Raw genomic sequence first — 24,509 nt, forward strand, 5'->3', positions numbered from 1 at the left:
GCCTCGGCTCCAGATCCTGTTTTCCACACCTGGCAGCTTCCCTTGTAAAGTCCCAGCCGCAGGAAGCAGGCCTCCTCTTGTCTGCTGGGGAGGGTAGATTCGTTTTTTTGTACAGAGGAACCTCGTCTTTTTGCATAACTGCTGGTTGAAAAGACCTGCCTCGGAGTCCTGGCCCGAGTGAAAGAGGTGGACAGCATCTCTCTGAGAGTTTTAAAATACCTCTGAAGAGACACAAAGGGTATTTTCTTAAAATAAACCCTGGGTGTAGTGAATCAGTCTCATGTTTCCTCTCTCTCACCCATGAGGCGGAAATGGGCACCTAACTGAGACATTTGTGGTGATCTCATCAGTGGCTCACAGCACCTGGCAGCACTTGTAAACCAGTGCTTTGGTCCCAGCTGTGCCCACTCTCACTCCCGTCACCGGGGGCTATGCCAAGGGCAGGGAGTCTTTTTTGTGCACATGTTTGGGGGATGAGAGCTGCAGGCCGTGGTTTACACTGCCTTGCCCTCTCTGTATGGGGCCGGGAAACCAAGATCTCCCTGTCTGTATTTGTACTTTGTGACCTTCAATCTGAAGGTGGCTTTGCGGTCCTTCCAACATCCCCGAGTTGTTCTCCGTGTGGTTGTTTACTGGCCTCCTGTCCCGGCTGGTGGTGACACGGGTTTGTCTGTGACCCGGGTATGTCTGTGGCTAAGTATTTAGCACCCGTGCACGGCTAAAAGAGCCTTTTGTCCCAGCCTGAGGTCTCTGGTTCACTTTCTGCCTTGTGGAGGAGGTTCAGAAATCTATTCCTGGCGTGTGGCTCTCAGGAGGCTATGTGAAGAAGTTACTGTACTGTTTTAAACGTGCTGAGGCCGGAGCACCGGGCAGCATGCGTAATAGGCAAGCACTCTAGCGCTGAGTCCCTTCCTCAGGCTTGCAGTGCTCCTTTCTGTGCAATTCTGTATGTCCCGGAGAGGCCCACGACTGGGGAGCCATGGAACCTGACTGTTGCTGTGGCACAGCTAGACTGAAAATATTTCGCCTCTAAGTGGTTTTATATCGGGCCTCACCCCCGTGTTTCCATCCTGCGGTGAAGTGAGGTTTGTAGGTTTGTGACTGAGCGCAGCCACCCTGTTTCTTTCTCTTTTCTTACAGATTTGCTCGGCACGATGGGTTGCAAATACCTGCTGGGCCTGGGTCAGCAGATGCTGCGCCGGAAGGTGGTGGACTGCAGCCGGGAGGAGAGCAGGCTGTCCCGATGCCTCAACACCTTCGACCTGGTAGCTCTCGGGGTCGGCAGCACCCTGGGCGCTGGCGTCTACGTCCTAGCCGGCGCGGTGGCCCGTGAAGACGCTGGTCCCGCCATCGTCATCTCCTTCCTGATTGCCGCCCTGGCCTCAGTGCTGGCCGGCCTGTGCTACGGCGAGTTTGGTGCCCGCGTCCCCAAGACGGGCTCAGCCTACCTCTACAGCTACGTGACAGTGGGGGAGCTCTGGGCCTTCATCACTGGCTGGAACCTGATTCTTTCTTACATCATTGGTACGTCTCTGGTCCTCCCCAGCCTGCAGCCCATATGCCCAGGATGCTCTGATCTCCTCTCCCCCAAAGACCGACTTAGTATATCTATCTCCATGGGCCGCTGCAGCTTGAGTTGCCTCTCTCATTTAGCAGGAATTAAAGGGCCTTTAGGAGTCAGTGTTGTGACATTTCTCACTTTTCATCTGTTCTCTTGCCACGATAAATGGCGAGACTAAAAGCAACTTTAGGGGGGAAAAAGCTTGTATCAGCTTACAAATTACCGTCCTTCCGTGAGGGAAGTCAAAGTAGGAGCCTGGAGGCAGGGACCCAAGCAGAGACCATGGCGGAGCGCTTCTTACTGGCTTTCTCTCATGGCTTTTTCGACCTGTTTTCTTTTCTTTTTTCCTTTTTTTTTTTCCTTCTTGAGACAGGGTCTCTTTGTGTAGCCTTGGCTGTCCCAGACTCTCTTTGTAGACCAGGCTGGCCTCGAACTCACAGAGATCCACCTGCCTCTGCCTCCCAGAGTGCTGGGATCAAAGGTGTATGCCACCAGGCCTGCCATGATTCTAATTTGAAAAGTCCCACCTGTCACTACAGTGACTATATCGCAGTGGACGGCACTTGGGGAAACACAGAGGGAGGAGAAACAGCCATTCTGAGAGCCAACAAGAATGCGGCTTGCTGGGTTCTGCTTTGGGCCAGCATCTTACTGAAGCCGGGGGACACTGGACAGTGAGGGATGTCCTGCTGTTAACAAGTTAGGGCTGGGTAGACATGCAGGGGGCTCGAACTCGGGGCTTTGCGAATGCTAGACGTATGTCCTTCCACTAAGTGACACTCTCGACCATCACATATATATGCACTTAATCTCTTTATAACGAAAATATGATGGCTTCTCCATGGTAGTATTCCTATTAAGCATCATTGTGTACATAGGTTTATAAATACAGGGTAGCTCACCGAGTGTCCTTCTGCAATTTGGGATCATATCTGTTGTCTTCATAAATAATTACGATTGTAGTCATAGCCAGAGTTTCTTTCCCCTTGAAGCTACTGAAGAGGCAGAATGTCTAGGTCAAGGTTTCTGCCTGTTTTAAAACCATTGTTTACTCCGTTTCTCTATCCGCCCTGCCCCCACCCTTTCCCAACACACTTCATAGAACATTAGTGTTAAACACAGCCACCCATGAAACCGGAGTCCGCTCCCACGAGGAAACGTAGACATGGTCCTGTGAGCCGCCTCCAGGGACCTCCTGGTCCTGTCAGCCTCCTGGTCCTGTCAGCCTCGTGTCTGCATGGGGGACACCATAGCCACCTCCTCAGGCAGAAGCCAATGCCCAGACGCCCCCGTAGGCTGCTCTTTCCGGTGGCCGCAGTGTCTGGGAGGCAGCAGAGCTCGTCTAATGGTTCTAATATAAAATTCATAATGGCTTGTCCCTTCCCGTGCAGCCTTCAGACGTGTGAACCACAGACTCTCACACACCGAGGCTTCTCCGTGGGAACCCAGTGGGTTCACCTGGGCTCGAAACAACAGTGAGCTTGAAGTGTTTGCTGTTGCCGGAGCGACAAAATAATTCTAGTCTTTCCCGGAGCGCCGCGGGCCTGTGTTAGACGCATGGAGACAGCCTGGGAACCTCTACTCAGCCTTAGCTACCGAGGGAGGAGAGCTTTTCAGTTTTAAAGACGTGTTTACGTTTATGGGCTCTTAAAGCCGTGATTCTGAAGTGGAAACAGGGTGAGGAAAGGATGGGGTATGCAGTAGGGTGGGGCGTGGGACGTCACTGCAGCAAGCTGGCTTCGGGGACGCAGGGCGGGCAGACCGTGTCTCATCGATAGGCTCCTGGTCTTCGTGGGCAGATCCCTAATAGCCGGAGGAGAAAATAAGGCTGTACTTTTGAGTTTTCGGGAAAACACTTAGCATGAAGGGAGCCAATAGTGAAGAGGTATCCTTGTGAGGCTTGCTCTAATATCCTGTGGACACGGGTGGGGGAGGGGGAGGGGATGGGGGGAGGGGACGGGGAGGGCTCTGAAACGAGAGGAGAACACCAGATGCAACCATTGGAGCTCCATTTCCTGACAAGCAGCACTGGAGAGGCAGCAGGGCATCTTCAGAACGGAAGGAGACGGGGAGTGAGAGTACTGCCAGGACTGTCGACTGTTGGGGTCCAGCCTCTTCTTGTGTCCTCTGTAGCTGGGGGTCGGTGAGGTGGGTTCTTCGCCGTGGTCCTGCACTTGGGATACCATGGCCTCTGGGTTCAGGTACAAAGCGGCAGCCTGCCTCATCAGGGCTGAGGGTAGGCTTGGCCCTATGATGGGGTCAGCCCATTGATAAATCACTTTTCAGGTGAGTCGTAAGGCTGTGTATACTGGTTTCCCTGCCTCCGAGGGCTCACAGGAGAGTGGGCTCCTAAACAGTGCCCTGGCTTGTCAGTATTTGTCATTTGAGTAGATGCTGTCAGAACCCGTCCGTTGGTAAGGGCTGTGATTTACTTGTAAGTTTTTATTGTGACACCCACGTACACATGCGCGTGTATATGTACATTTATGCTCATGCGCGTATGCTGCGTTTGAAGCACACACGCAGCTGCTTCCCTGCGTATCACAGTTGCATACTAATAGTTACCTCATAGAACAAAAGCATCACAGTGCGTGGGTGATGCACTCCTGCCATCTTAGTGCTTGGGAAGCGGAGACAAGAGGATGATGGCCAGTCTGAGGCCAGCCCAGCTGCACGCCGAGACTCTGTCTCAGAAAACCAATGCCCGCGTCCCCTCCCCGCCCGCCCCCGGAAAACACAAAAACAGTGAAAGCGCAGGCAATCCACCAAAACTACAAGTGCCCCCAGCCTAGGGGCAGAGCAGATTCCCACTCGTGTCCCTCACAATCGTGGGCTGGGCTGATGCTCTCCAGCATCGCCACAGAGGATCAAATGAAATATCGCTAGACCCTGAAAAGATAAAAATTGAACTTCAATACCTACTGAACGCGTATTGCTATCGATACTTATGCAGAGTTGAAAAAATTCTTAAGTTTCGATTTATGGTTGGGATTCACTCATACACCAGTGTAGCACGCACATGTGGGGACACGTGTGTGCACACACACTCACTCACTGCACGCGCACACACAAACACACACACACATACACACTCACTCACTGCACGCCGCACACATGCAAGCACGCGCACACACCCCTGAAACACACAGTGTAGATCTCGGTTAAGGATAAAATGGGTTTCCTTCCAGCCCTAGTAACCCCAGGGAGCCTTTGGCTTCACCCCGTTCACTGTAGAGCCTTCGTCATTGTATATACTGCGACTCAGCCAACCGACGATGTTTCAGGATGCAGCCTGCTGTCCCCCGCACGAGGGGCCGACAGGTAACCACTGTTCTCTGACTGTCACCGTGTGCTCTGCGGCAGGTACTTCAAGTGTGGCAAGAGCCTGGAGTGCGACCTTCGACGAGCTGATAGGCAAACACATCGGAGACTTTTCACGCAAGCACATGGCTCTGAATGTCCCTGGGGTGCTAGCCCAGAACCCTGACGTATTTGCTGTGATTATAATCATCATCCTAACAGGTGAAGGCCCGTTTTGACAAAAAGATTGTGTTGGGGCCACGGGTCCCAGGCCTGCTGTTAGCTTGCTTTGCCTCTTACATTTGCTTATTTATTAATTTGTCCGTTCATGTATTGGTGCTTTTTCTGGGCAAGGAACCCAGAGCCTCAGCATGCCTGGCCTGTGCTTTTACTCCAAGGCAGCCCTCAGCCCCTCTCAGCTTCTGGCCTTCTTGCCTCTTTGATCCCCGCCCCCCAATTCTTTGCTCTCTTCCCTGACCACTCGCCTGCCTACAGGTCGGCTCGTGCTCCCCGGCATGAGGTTTTGTTAGCACTGAAGGCTTTTTGACCTTTTGACTCAGAAGATGGTGCTTTGGGAAGGAAGTGTGCCAGGAAAATGTGGAGCAGAGACATTCCTCCGGAAGAGGGCGGCGTGCTTAGGCTTCCCGAGGCATGTTGGGGGGCTTTGCTTACACGTCCCAACCACGCACACGCCCTTTCGGTGATTAAGTTGCAGAGTTTGGAAATCCTGGGTGCCACAGGACACAGCCGGTGGCAGTTTCTCATTAGTGACGCTGGCCTGTGTCTCTGACGCTCAGACGGACATCGTTCTCTGCGGAGCATTTAGCAGACATGCAGACGCAGTGATGGGCAGTGCCCATCAAATGTTAGAACTCAGCACGCCTTGGGTGGCTCCTGAGAGCTGTAGAAGTGAGGTCATCTCACGTGGGGCCAGCCCCGGGAGTATTTTTGGCCCAGCTAACAGAAACATGTGTTAGAAAATAAGTCTGTACAACTATGGTTAGACTTTTATTTTCGTGAACACGAGAGGGAGGGACACTAAGGAAGGCAGCACATTGGAGCACAGTGGCGTCTTCGCTTAGCCACTGATTAATTAATTATTTGATGGCTCACTCATTACTCAGCGTTTCAGACTTCATCCCATGGGTACGGGTTTTTTTTTCCCCTCTATGCTGCCTGTGGGAGGACCACATTCTCTGCTCATACTGGTTCCTGGGTGACACCGGCTCCCTTCCTGGGTCCATCACGATTTGGCCAAGTGCTAACCTTCCCTCCCCTGCCCCCCATCACTGTAGCAAATGCTCGAGTTCATATGGTATCAGGGAAAAGGTTTTATTTAGGCTTACAGTGTCTGAGGCTTCAGTCGTGGACCGTTTACCCTGTTGATTTGGGCCCGGGGTGGCAGACCACTGTGATGGGACCATGAGTCTGAGCTGGAAGAAGAAAGAAAGGAAAGGACACCCCCACTCCCAGCCCCACCCGTCACCCTCATCCTGACCTGGCCTACACATCCATTCAGGGGCAGCCCCAGGACCTGGAGAACCGGCCCCTGGATGCTTTCTGCCTCTCCGTAGCCCCGCCTGGTGGACCATACCTTACTATGTGAGCTGTGTGTGTGCACGGCAGAGGCTCTTACCACTGGGGGGGCGGGGGCAGCCTGTCCTCTGTTGTGTGATTCTCCTGTTTTGCGTTTAATGAACTAACAAGCTAGAACTGGTCAAGTTTAGATATTGTTTTAGGAATATTAAGTCTGAGGAGGGACCATGATCCTAGAACGCATTGCTACAGCCAATGTGACTTAGATATCTCCAAGGAACGCTCTCTCATTCCTGCACCAAGTGATGTTTCCTCAGAGAGAACAAATTCTTTTTAACTTCCCTGGAGTATCTTTCCCTTGTTAGGTGAGGGGACCCAGGCCCTGTGCATCCTCCACCAAGCGCTTGCTCCTCATGGAAGGCTGACCACCACGGTCCAGACTTCTGCAGCCTTCAGTGCCCCACTGTTCCACTGTGGCGCCTTCTCTGTGCTCCCAGGGAATCCAGAACTCGAGCCCCCCCCACCCCCCACTGTTTGCGGTTGGTTAGGTCTTTGCTCTGAGAGCAACAGTCGGTTGAGCCGCGTTCCCTGGAGGTGTGCAGAGAACGTTGGGGGTCCCATGCCTAGTGGCTACCTCCTGCCCTTCACCTTCTTGTCCCTTGTCCCTGAATGAAAGAAACTGGGCTATGGCTAACCCTTCCATGTGGCCTTCTGTTTGTGCCTTTCTCTTAGGATTGTTAACTGTCGGTGTGAAAGAGTCAGCCATGGTCAACAAGATATTCACGTGTATTAACGTTCTGGTCCTGTGTTTCATCATGGTGTCCGGCTTCGTGAAAGGCTCCATTACAAACTGGCAGCTCACGGAGAAGGATTTCTTGAATGAGTCCAGCCGCCTTTGTAGGAACAAGTGAGTTTACTCCATGTGTCCCTTTGGCGGCTCTCCGTATTAGCTATTTTAGATCATATGACACAGTTCATAGGATAACACGTACTTTTAAATATTACATGATTTTAATTTATTTTGTAAAGGTGCTCCTTCTCCTTTTCCTCCTCCTCCTCCTTCATCATCAAAGAGTTTTATTTTTTAAAAGCCAATTGATTGATATATGTATTTAATATGTAGACCTGGCTGACCTACATTGCATAGAGATCCACCTGCCTCTGCCTCCCAGGTGCTGGGACTAATGGGTGTGCCCCACCCCACTTCTCCTCCTGTGCCTTCAACAAGTTCTAATCATTTAGGAAACAAAGCCAAGTCATTGTGACGCCATTTTAATCTTCTTGGTCAGATGTTCAGGTGAATCCCGGTGTCCCAGGACACTCTGTGACTCTATTGTCATTAAGGCTAATGCTTACATTGCCTTGATGAAGGCGCCTTTGGAAGACACGGTGGCTTTTTATGGTGGTGGCTGGCCACTTTGGAGTCACAGCTGTCTCCAGTTTGTCCTGTCCTGCCTGACGACAACGTCCGCTGGCCTCTTGTCTGATGAGTGGCTGGACTGGGTATGGGAGCATACCCTGTTTTTTTTTCCAGAAGGGGAAATGGTATACCCAGGGTGTCTGAATATCAGCCCTGAACACCCCTTTGGCATCCCCACCCCAACTTGTCCACACCCCTCTACCCCCATCTTCGTTCCGGTGAGCAGCCACAGGGGGGGCTAAAGAGAGCCGCCCTACGCTAGCGATCTGAGCAGTCACACATACCGCATTAGTCATTGGTGTGAGACCAGGTGTTGAGCCTGTACCACTGCTGCAGCAGTCGAGTTGGATACACAGAACTTCACTAAGCCTACTACCCTTTAATTAGCAGCCTAAACAAAAGTATCTTTTCCTTCCCTAAACTCTACTATGGAGACGGGAGGACGTGCTCAAATGTGCTTTCCATAGATAGTTATATTTATGCCAAGTTTATTGGTCCCGGGAATCCAAGATGGAGTGGAGCCAACGCTGAGCGCGCTTTGAAGTTCCACGGTAGGCTTTGGAAGCCGGGGAGAGCACATTTCTCTGGCCGCTGTTTGCAGGCAGGGGTGAAACACACAAGGCCCCTCTTGCTTCCTGGCGCGGTCAGCTGGGATTTAAATTTGTTATTGCAGATTGCCTGGGCCAGCAACAGAGATTACTGTCGTGTCCTTCCCCCCCCCCCCTGCCCCCCTTCATCCCCGAGCTCGCCACCTCAGGGATGGCCTACCAGACAAGGTGACATTTGTTGCTGGAGTGAGAATCTGCCTCTGTGGGAAAGGAGGCCTGCAGGCCTGGAGGCTAGCAGGCTCTTTAGTCTTATTAAAAGTCTGTAAAGGGCCTTATTTTATTTGTGGATTCATTTTCTGGCCACAGATTCACATTTCTCACAATAGCCTTGTGTATGTTTGTATGAGGTTGCATGTCTCTCAGACAAGCCCCGCATTTCCCTCCCCAACCCCGTCACTCAAGGACATGTGGTGATCACGCTGTCCTCTGTGGCCGTGGTAAAACACAGACTGAGGCAACTCAGGGAGGACTGGATTTATCTGGTTTGTGTTCATCACCGAGGGGAGTCAGGGCAGGAGCCTCTGGCAGGGACCAGGAGGCCTGACAGCGTTGTGCGGAGTGTGAGGAGAAGTTGTGGCGGAGTCTGTGGATTGGTATATCCTTGCTCGTGGATTTCCACTCACTCCACCAGTTGGGGAAGGCTGGGTGAGCGCCTTGTTGGAGTCAGAGAGGCCCATTGGGTGCTTGCCTCCTCCTCACAAGCCTCCCAAAGCCCTTTCTGTGTCTCTCGCCCCGCATGACTAGCACTTGGTGCTCTCCTGGGAGTCCAGGCTCCCTGTCCTCCCTCCACAGCGGTCCTGCCTGACGCTTCTTCAAAGCAAACCTTCAGTGACAAAGTCCACACTTTTACTGCAGCCATTTTCCCTCATATAACATGGTGGCTGCAGGAATGCAGCGGTCGACTAAAAAACGGTGCACGTGTGTAAGACCTTAGCTTGCTTAGAAACACCTGTTTTTAGCTAAGCTAAGAGGTGGTGGCGCTCACCTCTAATCACAGCACTTGGGAGGCAGAGGCAGTTGGATTGCTGTGAGTTCAAGGTCAGCCTGGCCTACAGAGTGACTTCCAGGCCAGCCAAGGCTGCACAGAGAAGCCCTGTCTCAAAAACCAAACAAACCAAAACCTGAAAGCCTGATTTTTATACTTTAGCACCTAGACCACGCACAGCCTGGGGAGCAGGGCTGGGTGAGGCCGCACACGGTGTTTATATGTGCCTGTGTCCTCCCAGCCTCCTGCCTCTCCTTACCAGTCTCTGCGTGGAAATGCTTCTGGAAAGGTACATAGTGTATGCCAAGTCCTCTGAGCCCTGGAGAAGAGAGGCCTGGCACCACTGAGTGCCCTCCTCACTGTGGTCAGAGAGACTGAGCCCTGATCTTCTCCTCAGAGCAGTGCTGTCCCCAAAAGGAAACGGTGCAGCGAGTGTTCTAATCTTTGCTTTTTCTTTTTTCTTTCTATTTCTTTCCCCTAGTGACACAAACGTGAAACACGGTGAGGGAGGCTTCATGCCCTTTGGATTCTCCGGTGTCCTGTCTGGGGCAGCGACCTGCTTCTATGCCTTCGTGGGCTTTGACTGCATTGCCACTACAGGTTTGTGGAGCCTCATGCCGGGTGGGGCCCTGCTCCCTCGCCGCCACCGCCAGTAACGTCTTCCTGCCGGCACATTCCACTTGCTGCTCTGGTCCCAGAGGAGCAACTGTGTGGATTTGTCGCTTCCTGCTGCTGATCTCTTCTCACTCCCCCTGGCACCTTCCCACATCCCCTAGGAGCAGTGCCTGACAGGAAATTACGTCATTAACGTAACCAGGGCACTGCGGCCAGAGTGGGACAATGACAGTGTGGCTGTCGCCTGGTCTCATATCTGCACATCCGGGCCATTATAATAACAACAGCGACCCGGCAGATTGAATAGGTCAGGCTCCCTTAAGCCTCTAGGCTCACCCAAAGGAAACTCCGTTTGCTGAACCCCTGATAGAAAGGTCAGGAACGCCCTCCTGGGCTGTGATTATGTGGCGGGCGTTTCCGAGGGTGCCCCGCCCCACCCCCCACCCCACCCCCCGCCCTGTTCTGTCACGGGAAGAGCTGGGAGACCCCGAGACCCCAGTTCCCCTTGCGGGCATGACGTGATGCTCGCCCCCCTCGGTCCCTCATTGGCTGACGCCCCGCTGCTCCTAGGTGAAGAAGTGAAGAACCCCCAGAAGGCCATTCCTGTGGGCATCGTGGCGTCCCTCCTCATCTGCTTCATAGCGTACTTCGGGGTGTCCGCTGCTCTCACACTCATGATGCCTTACTTCTGCCTGGACACCGACAGCCCGCTGCCTGGTGCCTTCAAGTACAGCGGCTGGGAAGGCGCTAAGTACGCAGTGGCTGTCGGCTCCCTCTGTGCACTTTCCACCAGGTGAGGGCAGCTTCCGGGCGCACCCAACCCCACACCCCAACACCAGTGGTGTGGCTCGTTGTGCATTTTGTCGCCGTAAGTTATTTGTGTTGTTAATACGGTGCTACCCTTTATCCTCGGGGAACTACGCTCGGAGACCTCCGCTGGAGGCCTGAAACAATAGGTCATTCCAAACCCTATGTACAGAGTATTTCCTTTTTCCACACACACACATGATCGTGATAAAGTTTAATATGGCACAGTAAGATGTACGCCAGTAGCTAAGGTACTAGGGGCATGATTATATACTGACACTTAAAAGAAAAGTGGAATTATCAGTTGCTTTTTTCCGGAATCTTCCATCCGATGTTTTCATACTGTAGTTGACATGGGTTAGGAGCTACAGAAAGTGATAAGAGCTGGAGCCAACTTTGTACAGGATGTTTAGCAAGGATGCGGCTTTCTGCTCCTGACTTTGACCCCTGACCCAGGTCCCCTCTTTGATCACTGTAGTTTTGGCCTTTAGTTTGGCTGGTAAGGCAGGAGCCTCTTTGAGTAAAGGAGTGGTGCCTTTTAAGGAGTCCCATACCCCCAGCACGCATGTGCACACATGCACGCGCGCGCAAACACACACACACACACACACACACACACATCGACCCTGGGCTTCCCCACCAGCTTGTGTAAACAGGAACCGTTTGCTAACCATCGCCCTCCACTAGGGCTAACTATAGACACAAATGTGAAAGCTCCCTTATGGAGGACGCTCCTTTATGTCAGGTGTCCTGCAGCCCCGGGTGCCAAGTGCTATGGAAGGGAGTGGATCCTGGTGAGAGCAGACACCCGTCCTTGGCTGTGGTCATGAGGGGTCGGCAAAAGGCTTAGTTTGCCAGTGACCCGTTTGACTCACGTGTTTTCCGTCTTTCTCGCCCAGCCTCCTAGGCTCCATGTTTCCCATGCCCCGAGTTATCTATGCCATGGCTGAAGACGGGCTGCTCTTTAAGTTTTTGGCCAAAATCAACGATAGGACCAAAACACCAATAATCGCCACGGTGACCTCAGGCGCCATTGCTGGTGAGTGTTTAACCCATGCCCCGTGCTGCTGTTCGAACACGTAGATCAGCGTTCCTGGGGAGTCGTGACGTTTACTTGTCTGTATGAACTGTGAAAAGCTCCAGCACATCCGTTAGAGACCCTCAAACACCGCTTTGTACACCCGGGACTGGGTTCGTTACAATTTTAAGATTAAATTTATGTGGATGGATGTTTGGCCCTTCATGTATGTGTGTGTGCCTGGTACCTACAGAGGCCAGAAGAGGGAGTGGGGTCCCCCAGGATGGTTGTGAACCAACACATGGGTGTTAGTGACCGAGCTCAAGTCCCTTAGGAGGGCATCGAAAGCTCTTTTTATTTATTATTTATACAGTATTGTGCCCCCATGTGCTCCCACAGGCCAGAAGAGGGCACCAGATCTCATTACAGATGGTTGAGAGCCGCCATGTGGTTGCAGGAATTGAACTCAGGACCTTTGGGAGAGCAGCCAGTGCTCTTAACCTCTGAGCCATCTCTCCAGCTCTAGATAACTGCTTTGATAAAGGACAAAGAAACCAGATTTACAGAGGATGGGATGGAGTTATTCTTAGCGATTAATACTTACTGTCACCTCCATGGCCAGAGTGCGCATGCTTGCTCTCTCTCTCGCTCCCCCCCTCACACACTCGCTCCCCCGCCACACACACACACACACACACACACACACACACACACACACACACACGCGTGTGCGCACAAAGAAGAATAGTACTCTGCGAATTTTATAAGTTTTATTGTTAACTATTTGTACTATTTATTGAGAACTCTCTTTCAACCTTGAGCCTGTCTTCAGTTGAGCAGTGTCTCTCCTGGCCAGGCTGAGGGTGGGGCTGACAGTACCTGGATTACAGATGCTTGGTGGTCCTGACTGTAGGGCGGGCGGAGGGCCACTCACGGTCCTGATGTCTGTCTTCCCCCAGCTGTGATGGCCTTCCTGTTTGAGCTGAAGGACCTGGTAGACCTCATGTCCATCGGCACCCTCCTGGCTTACTCTCTGGTGGCCGCCTGCGTTCTGGTCCTACGGTATGTATAACTTCCCTGCGTTCCGTGACTGACGCTAGGCAGCCCATAGTTTTGACAAACGGTTTTGTAAGTTTATAATCCTCAGGCCGTATTAGCCGAGCCGGAGGTGGGATGTGGTCCGTGGCACACCCCAGCCCCTGAGCTTCGCTTCCTCCTAACGAGTTCCCTATTTTTCTGGCTAAATGTCAGAAGGTTAGCTGTCCTCGGCAGCAGCATTGTCGGTCTGAGTCTGCAATCAGAAACTGAAAAGGCTTAGGGCAATGGCTTCAGTCAGCCTGACTGTGGGGGTAGATGGTCCTGGGGGCTGTGGTACCCCACATTGCATCAGAAGAATCCAAGGCCTATGATGCCTCCTCAGTGCGAAGCTTCTGTAGTCTGTTTGCGCTGTAGTGGGGAGTGCACGTCTTGGCGTGCTGTGGTGTAGCTTTCAGGGACACAGGATTATAACCGCTTCCCTTTTGAGGGACAGTAGCATTAAAGTGGCAGTAGGGCGGCTGAAGCTTCTTCTCCCACCTAGAGCCTTCCCAAAGAATCACATGCCTGGGCTCCAACTCTGGCATAGACACGGAGGACCAAGGATCTGTTGTAGGGATGGCCTGAGGTGGCACGCATCCTGAGGACACAAATTCAGAGCGACCACACTCTTGTGCCCCAGCCAGCAAGAGCTTCCTTACTTCTTTCAGGTGTCTCCTTAGAAGGCAAATAGCTTCATTTTTCCAGCACCTAGTGTCTATAAAACCTGGCCTGATCCCTACTAGCCACTCTGCAGCCTCAACTTAAACTAGTTCTCCGACCTCTATTCCATTTTACAGGCTCAGCACCAATGTGTTCTTTGAGCTCCACTTACTTTTTTTTTTTTTCACCTACTTTCTTGATTGGCCCAATTGCTCCGCCCATGTGAGTCTGTGGGAAGAACAGTTAACTTAGCTTTCTACGCACTCTTCTTGTGCTTGGAATTGATTATCTGCAAGACCGTGCAGAAGGTACCCTGCTTTTAAAAGCTGGTGAGGACACGGTCTGGTTGGGAAGGCAAAGAGAGCTGCCCTCATGTTAATGCTTGCTTCATCTGGAAATCATCCCACAGACTTGGCTCTTACCTGGGCTCTGCTGTTACTCACATGCCAAGGCACTGAGAGTTTTAGAATAGCTTCCTCCCATTAGGTCATGCCGACAGAGCTTACCCGTCCGCCTGCTTGTAGTCAGCGATTCTGCATCAAATGGAATCCTAGTGTTGTTTATCTCTGTCCTCACTTTGAGATCTTGACAACAGTGGTTTGGTGAGAAGTGACCTAACATTGTCACATCCAAGGGCCACCATTGCTTCCTTCATTAAGAGAACCTCTCTGGGACATTTCACTGGACGGAGTCTCAGTGGTTGCCCCTTTTTGTTTCACCAAGAGCGAGGACACCAAGGTTGAGAATTAGGTCAAAGCAGAAAGGACCTGATCTGTCCTTGGTTCTTGTATTGCTAGAGAGAGACTGCACCATTTTGCCCGTTTATGTCCTATGTCCCGTTTTTGAAGGCTCATTGAGAGCTCAGACTGGTGTGTGTGTGTGTTTGTGTGTCCTTTCTTAACAAAAGCGGACCTCAGTACCCATGCTGTGAGTGTGTCTTTACAGATACCAGCCGGAACAACCTAACCTGGTATACCAGATGGCCAGAACCACCGACGAGCTAGATCAAGCAGACCAGAACGAGCTGGTCAGTGCCAGTGACTCCCAGACAGGCTTTTTACCAGTCCCCGAGAAGTTTTCTCTGAAAACCATACTTTCGCCCAAGAACATGGAGCCATCCAAATTCTCAGGGCTAATTGTGAACATTTCAGCCGGCCTCCTAGGTAAGAGCTTCCCTTTTCCTGGCTAAAGGGTTCGGAGTCTGCCTTTGCGGTGCTGTGTGGCTTCTGGGATGAGAGTAGGGTAGGAACAGGGGGAGGAGGGAATTGGTGGAAAAGATGGGTATCTGTTTTGGTACCCAACTATGACATCAGCTTTCATTCGCATGTAATTGAAGAGGCAAATGCAGAGTCTCCCTTTGGGGGGTTTGGGGAGCTGTATGGTCTATAGTTGGGGACCCTCTCCAACTCCCTGTGTGTCTCCCCCACAGCCGCCCTTATCATTACCGTGTGCATTGTGGCCGTGCTTGGAAGAGAGGCTCTGGCCGAAGGGACGCTGTGGGCAGTCTTTGTGATGACAGGGTCGGTCCTCCTCTGCATGCTGGTGACGGGCATCATCTGGAGGCAGCCTGAGAGCAAGACCAAGCTCTCGTTTAAGGTGAGCAGCTGGGCAGGCCCGCAGGGAATATACTGACGGGTCACAGGCATGGTTTTTCTGCCGGGAAGCTAGACCTTTGTGGCTCGGCCAAACCTGGGAATTTTGGAGGGGGGGGCTGCTCTTGCCAGCTAACCTCAGGGACCCTCAGAGCACAAGCACCCTGCCTTGCTAAGCCAGGGTCTGTCTCTAGAGGCAGGAGCCCGTCTGTCTGTGGGGCACACCATGTGTCTAAGGACCTCCCATTAAAATATCCTGATGAATTGCCTGGTGTTGCTTGGCCTTAAAGGCGACCAAAGCTTCTGTAGTTTTATCATCATCATCATCATCATCATCATCATCATCATCATCATCATCACCTAGCTTAACCTTGTGGATGAAATGGCTATTCCTCTTCGGGTCTCTTTAGGAGGAATGCTTTCCCCGTGTCTCTGCAGGTACCCTTTGTCCCCATACTTCCTGTCTTGAGCATCTTCGTAAACATCTATCTCATGATGCAGCTGGACCAGGGCACGTGGATCCGGTTTGCTGTGTGGATGCTCATAGGTATGTGACGTTGTGGGGTTTGCTGAGTGGCACACATCCGGTATCCCAGCCTCTCTCGGAAGCTCTGCTACACTTACCTGCTACGCTGGCCGTTGTCCCTCCTGCCTCCTGGCTGGCTAGTTTGTAGAAGCTGCCTCCTTGTGCCTTCTGTAGCTCGAACAAACGTGATTAGTAAGTGGCTTGCTCCAAAACTCCCGATACGTTGTGGAACCGTCTTCCCCTTTATGCACCTTTAATAGGCTGTTGCCCAAGACAGCTCTCTCACCAGGCTTGACCTTGAAGTTAAAAAGCCGTGAGGTTAGAAGGTGCTATCAACAAAGCACCGCTCTCCCCAGCACCTCGGCTGTGAGCACTCCCGGGCCCTTCAGAACACCTCTGCCAGTGAGACAGGGTGGTGGGAGCTGTTGCCATCTGGGAGGCTCTTGATGAGGTCGCAGCTCTCTTATTCCTGACAGAAGACAACCAGGGCTTGATACAACTTGGGGTACAGTTCGGTCTGGGGTTGTCTGCTTGCGTGCTGGCCAGCCCTGCTGTGTCTGGCTCTCCTTACTGCCACCACTACACCCCACGCCCACCCCAGGCGTCTGACCTTGGGCCTGTAGGAGCTGGTTTCAGTCCTCCTCAGTGTCTGGGCTGTGGTGCTGATGGCCTGGGGGACCAGCTCTGCGACCCTGGAGGCTCATGGGAAGCACCTTGCAGTTGCTCATTTTCTTTTAAAATCTTGAGAGCTGGAGCTGGAGAGATGGCTCAGAGGTTAAGAGCACCGACTGCTCTTCCAGAGGTCATGAGTTCAATTCCCAGCAACCACATGGTGGCTCACAACCATCTATAACGAGATCTGGTGCCCTCTTCTGGCCTGCAGGCAGGATATTGTATACATAATAAATAAGAAAATCTTAAAAAAAAATCTAGAGAGCTGCCCACAGCTCACTGTGATCCACGGTTCTTTTGGTGGTGGAGGTGGGGGGGGGCAGGTTTACCTGTTCCTACTGTTTCCTCCCCACACACGTTGGTGATGGAGGTGTGGGGTCATTTCCTAGACCCCCGGGGAAGCTGAGCCCTTCAAGAATGCGTTCCTGTGCAAGTTGCACAGGTGGCCCTTAGCCATGCGTTCACAGGCTCTTGTGGGTTGTTCAAAGCACCACTGTACATATGAGGAGTCCTGGATGCTGGGCCAATGCTGTGCACCATCCTGTGCTAACTGTGTTCCCTGCTGTTGACTGTGTCCTATTGATTACTTACTAAAATGCAGAGTACTTGCTAGAAGTCCCATCCTGGGAAGAACAGTAGTCTATCTGGTACTCTGAGGCCACCTAGTGGTAGACAGCAGTCCAACATCTTCTGTGACTTTCCACCTGGCCTGCTGCTCAGGGAGGCCATCGTGGGCCCACCCATGACATATACGTAGCTTTGCCCCAGTGGACTTTGGGTAATCTCATCTGCCTCACAGCCCTGCCTGTTCTCTCCTCACGAGCTCTGTTCTTTCTCTCTACCCGTAGGTTTCTCCATCTATTTCGGCTATGGGCTGTGGCACAGTGAGGAGGCGTCCCTGGCCAGCGGCCAGGCAAGGACCCCTGACAGCAACTTGGACCAGTGCAAATGACGCGCAGCCCCGCCCACCGAGGTGACGTCGGTTGACGGGTGCCCATAGAGGCCTGGGACCCTCACGTACTTTCCACCCATGCCGCAGGATCAGCTATCACACCTCCGGTGTCACCAAAGGTGCCGTGAGCCAGATTGCAGCCTCAGTCACGGCTAACATGGCCTGGCCAGACAGCCCTGCAGCCAGCTCATGAGATCCTGGTCACTTCTGGACAGCCCCTTGGTCTCCTCATCTCCCTCTGAGCAAAGACAGCAGTTCTACTCCCTGCCGGCTGGGCGCTTCGCTGCTGCAGCCCCAGCAGAAGGGGGGACCCCCTTCTCTAACCTGCAAAGCAGGCCTCCCTTCCTGGGACCCCCCTGGTAATTGCTCATGTATACACTCCAGACTGTTAGTGAGCGTATCCCTGTCAGCCCAACCAGGACCACCATGTGACCACAAGATGCGAGACTAGCCCTATGAGAAAGCGTGTCCCCAGCCGTGCTGCCCAACAGCCAGTCACCTACAGGGTACCTGAAAAGGAAGAACAGAACCTCATCTGCCTGCTTTCTGGCTAGGGTGACAGGATGAGGACTCGGTCCATACAAGTTTCCCAGCCTCTGTGACCTTGTAACAGACCCCAGGATGCTCCGGAGCACAGAAGATGGGAGGTCTCTAGAGGGATCAACGGTGGGGCGGGGGGGGGGGGGGGGGCGGGGACTGGCTCTGTCATGTGGCCTAAGTGACATGCTATAGTCCCATTTCTAGCAGGCCCAGGTCATCTTCTGCTGCCTTTGGCACCTGTCCTCACTCTCCTGAGTCACTGGGACACGCGGACGTATTAATTAGGGCTGAGTCAGCCTCTTGGGTCTCCTAAGGTGGCACTCGACGTGAGGCGGTGATGCTTTTCCGGCCACTGATGTGTGATCCGTGTGGCCTCTTGCATCTACTGAGCGCTGCGGCGTCCTCCCATCCTCCAGTTTGCTTGCTGTGGGTCACTGCACCAGATCGCTTGGGGGCTTCTGTTACCTTGGAAGGTTGCCAAATCATTACAGCTTGCGGTTCGGGCCGTGTGGTCAGCACACGCACGAGATGGCTTGGGGTCCTGTTGCTACGCCTCTTGTATTCCTTGTCCTTCAAGTACTGCGGTGGCTTTGCGTGCTCCCAGGAGAATTCCACCTTGGCCTTAGCTCCTTGGGTATGCCTTTGTTTCCCCTCCCCCATGCTCCTCAGCTCTCTGGGTGTGGCCCTAGGGACTACACTACTTCGCCTCTCTCTGTAGACAAAAACCAAGGTGACACTGCTGGTGGATTCTCGTTTTAGAGCCAGTCAGAGCCAGCAGGACCCCCCCCACTTGTCCCCCCCCCCCATGCCAGGGTTGGGAGGGCCAGTGTCTGAGACTAATAGAAATGCTGTTTTTCAAGTCTAGCTTTCCCGTCTGGCCTTTGCCACAAGTCTGGTGGAAATAAGGCTGGGTAAACTGATGGCTCTGTCCTCTCTGCTCTAGAGGTTCTTGGGAATAGCAAGAATTAGTGAAACTGGACTGTCATGTAGCCTCGTGGTAGGCCAGGGCCTCAGGTTCCATCCCCAGCACTATGGAAAATTAGGGAAATGGTTGAACTGGCCTGGTTGCTGTGTCAGCTAGTGGAAGGCAGCTGCATGGCCAAGAGCCGGGCACTGTGCCAGGTCCTGACCACCTCCCAGGTACTTTGTCTCACAGGCTGTCTGAGAAAATTCCAAAGGAAGTATTGTAAGACCCTAAATGTTGAGTTTCCAAAGAAAGGTATTTACATTTATGTAGATTGGTGCTGTAAAATATTTTGATAAATATTAACTTATTTTATTCAGGTCTTGATTACCTGTTGTCTTCTTAGGGCCTGTTAAATATTTGTCTTTTTTTTTCTTCTTCTTCTTCTTCCTTGTTATTTTTCTACATAGACAAAGAGGAAGAGAGAGTGCCCAGTGAGGTATTGGGAGATTTTTTTTTTTAACTTTAGTTTCTTTCTTTGAGACAAGATTTCACTCGATAGTTGGCCTGGATTCCACACTGTTGCCCAGTCTAACCTCTGCCGCAGGCTCCTGTGTGCAAAGATTATAGGTGTGAGCCACTGCTCCTCCTGCGCAACTATCTCCTTGCTTTCTGGATGAACCCTTCCTGTCTAAAAGCCTAACAGTGTGTTTACAGTTGACATTTCAGCTAGCGGCCTGTATCCTGCCAAGCAGAAAGGTGTATTTAGGGTTTTGAATCCACGACTGTCTCTCCTGAGGACAGCTAGCCCTGGTGGCAGATCTGCCTTCCACAGAAGCAAACACAGGGGGCGGGTGAGGACGGCGGCACCCCGTACCCACTTCCTAGTCAGGCGACACGGATGTTTTCACTAAGAATGAACAGTTGCCAGGGAGGCGTTTTGGGGGGAGCTCAGGAGCAGTGGTGTGTGTAGTTGTGCCTCTAATACACTTTTTCTTTTGCCCCCCGTTTTTTCTCTCCAGAAAGGAGAACACGCAAACCCCAAACCAAAACAACAACACAGAGGTCCCTTGAAACCACGGTTGTTGGTGTCATGTCTCTAGGCCTCTCCTGCCCAAAGAATAGCTTCGCTGCACTTGAAAGCTTGCCCAGCGTTTCCTAATCCTCGGGACCTAGACATTCTAAAGCCACATTCCCGTAGAAAGAGCCATTTTTCCATGAGTGTGCCCTTCCTGTCTCTTGAGTCCAAGTTCATGAAGAAGCCGGTACCCCGGGCGCTGTGCTTAGGTGTGGGGTACAAGGTGTCTGTCTCCACCTTTCAGAAGGTGTCCTTGCTGCTGCGGGGGTGGGGGGTGGGGTGCTGTCTATAGAGACACTAGGCCCCAAGCATATGCATGGAAGCACGGGATACACCCCCCGTGCCCACTCCCTACAGCCAGGCCTGTGTGGGTTTACGTTGGAAACAAAGAGTCCTGTCCCGGGCAGTGTCCGGGAAGATTGCTGGCTCCATGCTGTTCTCATTTGCTCACAGTTTGGTTTTAACACTGTGCACACTACGCTACTCCCGTCATCTCAGATCTCCATTTGACACTCAGCCATCCAGTCCCCTGTGCTGGTGACTTGGTTTGGACACTGCGTGCCAACCACCTTGCCTGAGGCGTGGTGGCCAGAAGTGACAGCAGGACCATGGAGGACATGGGGCTTTCTCCACCTCCCCCTAGCGCCCAGGGGTTGGGGACACTCCCTCCTGTACACTCTGCGCAGCCAGTGTGTGCACACCACCCCGGAGGGAATACGAGACCCTCTCCGTCCACCCTGTATACGGCCCGTCTGGGAAGACCCATGGGTATGTTTGTGCCTTGTCCCTGACCTCAGACAGACTTTGTGAGTTTGCTAATCATCACAGTCCCCTCTAGTGAGGAACTTGCTCAACACTGGAAGAAGCTGGGGAAGAGCCGAGTGAGAGACGGGGTTCCTGGGATAAGTGTGGATTATGCCCTGCAGGCCTGCTCAGGCGTGCAGGCAGGGGCTCGGGCACTGCTGGCCTGTGTACCTACCTATAGCAAAAACATGCCTGGGTTTTGCCTGGGCCTCATCCTTACTGACTTGAATGTCCCATTGTCCCCATAGGTAACTTATTTCATTCTGGGAGCTCACTGTTCTGTTGGCACTAAGGAACCTTCGTGAGGGATCTAAGTGCCAGGGTGCCCGTCCCTTGGGGTGTTGGTGGGTGGTAGAGTAAAACTGTCTGAGTCGACATCTGGTTGGCGGCTCCTAGTGAAGGGAGTTGCTGGGCCAAGAATGCGTAACCCATGGGAGTATTACAGAATTCAAATTCAGAGCTGAGTTATGCTATGTGCAGTTATTTTATAGAACTCAAGCCCATGTCTTGTTTGCGTTCGTAACGGGAACATTGTACGCAGGCTCCTGAGAGAGGGCAAGTGCTGCAGCTTGCTGCACTCCAGCAGCGTGGTTACGTATCACAGAGGGGTTTGTTTGTTTTTTGTTTGTTTGTTTGGTTTTGTTTTTGGCAAAGAAAGAAAGATGAAAGAAAGAAAAAGAATTACCAGCTGGTTTTTGCCTCCATCACTCTAACCTGGTCTTTTTGTACCACTGCTCCACTGAGCTGGGGAAATATGGTGTGGCCAAGGGTTCCCCCCCCCCCACCACCACTCTGTTACATGTGCTGAACAGCAGGCTAAAAAGCCTGAGAGAGATGAAAGACCTTGTCCGAGGCGAGTCCCCAGGGTGCTGGCGTATCCAGCAGGGCCGGGAGCAAGCTTTAGGGAGATACAGCGTACAAACTTAACTTGTTGGCAAGTGTTACCTTTGACAGGCTTCCTGAGTTTGGGACTTATTTTCCCATGTGAGAAGTTATAATATATGTATGTTTTTAAGATACTTCCTGCTTCATCTGTGCCTTGCAGCTTCGATGGGTTTAAGGTCACAAAGGGTCATGACCCTGATGAGGTTGGCTTATTGTTTGCTCTCTCTGGGATATTGTTTTTTTCTTCTTCTACTGAACACGGAGCCATTGTTAAAAAAAGAGTTATATGTGGTTTTTCATTATGTAAATTGTATATATATTTTTTTCTTGTTTGAGGTTCTATTTTTCTAATAGTCTTCTTACAGTTTCTTACAATGGTGACATTCGATTAAGACTGATGTTCACTGTAAATCAAGCTGGTCTCTGCTGGATTCCCGTGCATTAATTATATTTTATTTTAAGGCCAAGTGCAGGTGTGTCATCTTTCACCTTTTTTTTTTTTTTAATGTGAAACTTGTGTCTCCCGTCGTTGCTGAATACATTGTACACTGGCAACCCCCTCCAGTACTTCTGGGTTGTAGAATCAAAGCTGTTTTGTGGTACATTGTCTCATGCTCCTGCAGATGCTAATAAACCCTGCTTTGGCTTCCACACACAACGTGTCACCTCTGCAGTGCTAGCAGCATCCATTCAGAAGGGTCAAGGGTCAGCTTCTCTCTGCCGTACCGCGCATGCGCGTGGTGTCTTGGGCGTTGCGTTTTCTAGAATTGCTTTGGGGGAAGGCTTTAGGCTTGTACTTCTAGATGTTCCTGTCTCCCAACCTTATCCCACCAGACTCACCTGGGTTCAGGGCCAGAGAACTCACCAGTTAAACGAGACGATTTGGGTCTCCACAAACTCCCTTAGCCCACAGGCACCAGAAGCTTGCCCTGGCCGTCACACAGACCATCTTGTAAGAAGTAGGCTTCATGCAGAGCACAGGCTGGGGATAAAATGCAGTTCCTCTGCAGTGATGGCTATCTCATCCCCTGCACTCCAGGGAAGGGCACACTTACTCATTCTTCATTCATAACACAGGAGGCACGGTCAGCCAATGGGCTTTCAGTTCTCACATGGAGGGCTGATTCATAGTCTGGAGTGAGGCTGGCAGCCAACCCTTTGTGTTTTCACAGTTGATAGTGGTGCTGGCAGACACCCAGGGGTGTGATTCTGGCACTTGGCGTGTGCAGGATCAGAAATAAGTGCCAGGAATCTATAAGGGTGCGTGTCACGCCATGCCGCGTCTGGTGGTTCCTTCACTAACCAGGGGCAGCAGCCCCCTGGGTTTGGGTGGCATGAGAACGGTGTTGCGGAAATGCAGGACACTCTTACTCTGGTGCAGTTGGCGTTAGATACAACATGCTGCGGGACACACACACACACACAGTCCGGTCTCATCTCACAAAAGTCACCTGCAGAACACCCCATGCATATTGGAACTTGAAAATAGTCACACACATGTCCTGGTCCTGAAGTTCTGTAGGAAGGTGGCTGTCAGCCGGGTGATGCTGGCAGAGGCAGGCGGATCTCTGAGTTCAGAGCCATCCTGGTTTACAGAGTGAGTCCCAGGACAGCCAGAAACTTGGGGGGCTGGTAGGGAGAGCCCACATTCCTGCAGCCCCCCCAAGTGCCATCTAGTGCGTAACTTTGGGTGCATGCTCCTAGCCTTTAAAAGCATACAGGGGCTTTAGTGGTTTTTTTTTTCTTTTAATCCTTTCCCATTGTGAGGTCTTGATGGGATGGGTATCCTTTGGTGCAAACCTCGCCTCACCCTGTTGGGTTATGAACCCCTTCCAGTGATCCCCTCATTGCTCAGCAGTCCAGGAACTGAAGGATCCATGTGGCCCCATAGCCCAGGGAGCTGCCTGGTCTTTCAACTGCATCTGCCAGCTACCCAGACCTGGGCAGAATCAGAGGATGGGGCGGGGGAGGATGGGAAATACTTCTAGCCTGTCGTCCATCCCCTGCTCCAGAGGAGCCGATTTGTTTCCCTGAGTTAAGCTTGCTCACCAGGCGAGGGTGTAGTGCAAGCAGGCATGTATACACACACACACACACACACACACACACACACACACACACACACACACACCGGCACAGTTGATGCAGACCTGGGAGTGGCCAGGCTCCGGACCTGACCACCATGCCTGAGGACACAGAAATGTGGCCTCAGAAGAGATCACAATTGTTCCTTGACACCGTGGGCTGATGAGCACCTGCTCTGAGAGTGACCTGCAACACTAAGCCTAGGCAGGCTGCCATCCAGCGCCTGGGTTCCTGCTGGAGCTGATACAGGGCTCCCACACACACACATGAGCTGGACTCCTTGGCATAGAGAAGGCGAGGAGGGGTTGATTTCTTAAACTTCCATGGGCTGGCCGGAGCTTAGTTGCCTCAGCGCCTCACAGCTGGCGTCGGTCTCACCTCCCGAACATTGCCAGGGTCCGAGTCACGGCCCAACCAACCCCTTTATAAAGGTGGGTGCTGACGTCAGCCCTGTTTACCACACGGCGGGGGGGGGGGGGGACGAGGACAATGGGTGGTGGCTGCTGTGCTGTGGGGGCACTCGATAGCCCAGGAGAAACTAGGAGTTTAGGATACGCTGACAAGTCATGCATTAATCAGTAGGCTTCTATCAATAATTTGGGAGGCTTTGGGTGACCTGCAGGGGATCCCAGGGACTTCCTCGTGGGGCCAGGAAGTGACAAGAACACTGGGGCTGTGACTGAGCTGTCTACGAGAGCAGACTGGTTGTCGTGGCCCTGCCATTGTCACTCACACTTTACTAAAATGAGAACAGGGAAATGGAAACCTCGAGTCTCCCTTGTGACTCCAGAGCAAGGCAGGGCACCCATGGGACACTCTAAGGTCAGCTGAGCTTGGAGCCTGGGTGAGGAGAGTGGTAGGTTCCAGGTTGAAGTCGGCCACTG

At 52.4% G+C, this 24,509-nt stretch overlaps 1 protein-coding gene across 4 annotated transcripts in view; it reads left to right on the forward strand.

The window, feature by feature from the left end:
• Positions 1-22,198, forward strand: part of SLC7A1 (solute carrier family 7 member 1) — a 73,517-nt gene extending 51,319 nt beyond the window's left edge. For all 4 annotated transcript variants that reach the window (XM_084760996.1, XM_084760999.1, XM_084760997.1 and 1 more), the window contains exons 3-13: positions 1,141-1,524; positions 4,925-5,083; positions 7,130-7,304; positions 9,892-10,010; positions 10,596-10,818; positions 11,732-11,871; positions 12,810-12,912; positions 14,533-14,750; positions 15,017-15,183; positions 15,618-15,726; positions 17,226-22,198. In XM_084760996.1, the coding sequence (XP_084617122.1) occupies positions 1,155-1,524; positions 4,925-5,083; positions 7,130-7,304; positions 9,892-10,010; positions 10,596-10,818; positions 11,732-11,871; positions 12,810-12,912; positions 14,533-14,750; positions 15,017-15,183; positions 15,618-15,726; positions 17,226-17,329 (1,887 nt within the window). In that variant the 5' untranslated portion in view covers positions 1,141-1,154 and the 3' untranslated portion in view covers positions 17,330-22,198. The remainder of the gene's footprint in view (positions 1-1,140; positions 1,525-4,924; positions 5,084-7,129; positions 7,305-9,891; positions 10,011-10,595; positions 10,819-11,731; positions 11,872-12,809; positions 12,913-14,532; positions 14,751-15,016; positions 15,184-15,617; positions 15,727-17,225) is intronic.
• The last annotated feature ends 2,311 nt before the right edge of the window (positions 22,199-24,509 follow it).

The sequence above is a fragment of the Acomys minous genome (assembly GCF_964271855.1).
Source record: "Acomys minous genome assembly, chromosome: 16".
In the NCBI taxonomy this organism is placed as follows: Eukaryota; Metazoa; Chordata; class Mammalia; order Rodentia; family Muridae; genus Acomys; species Acomys minous.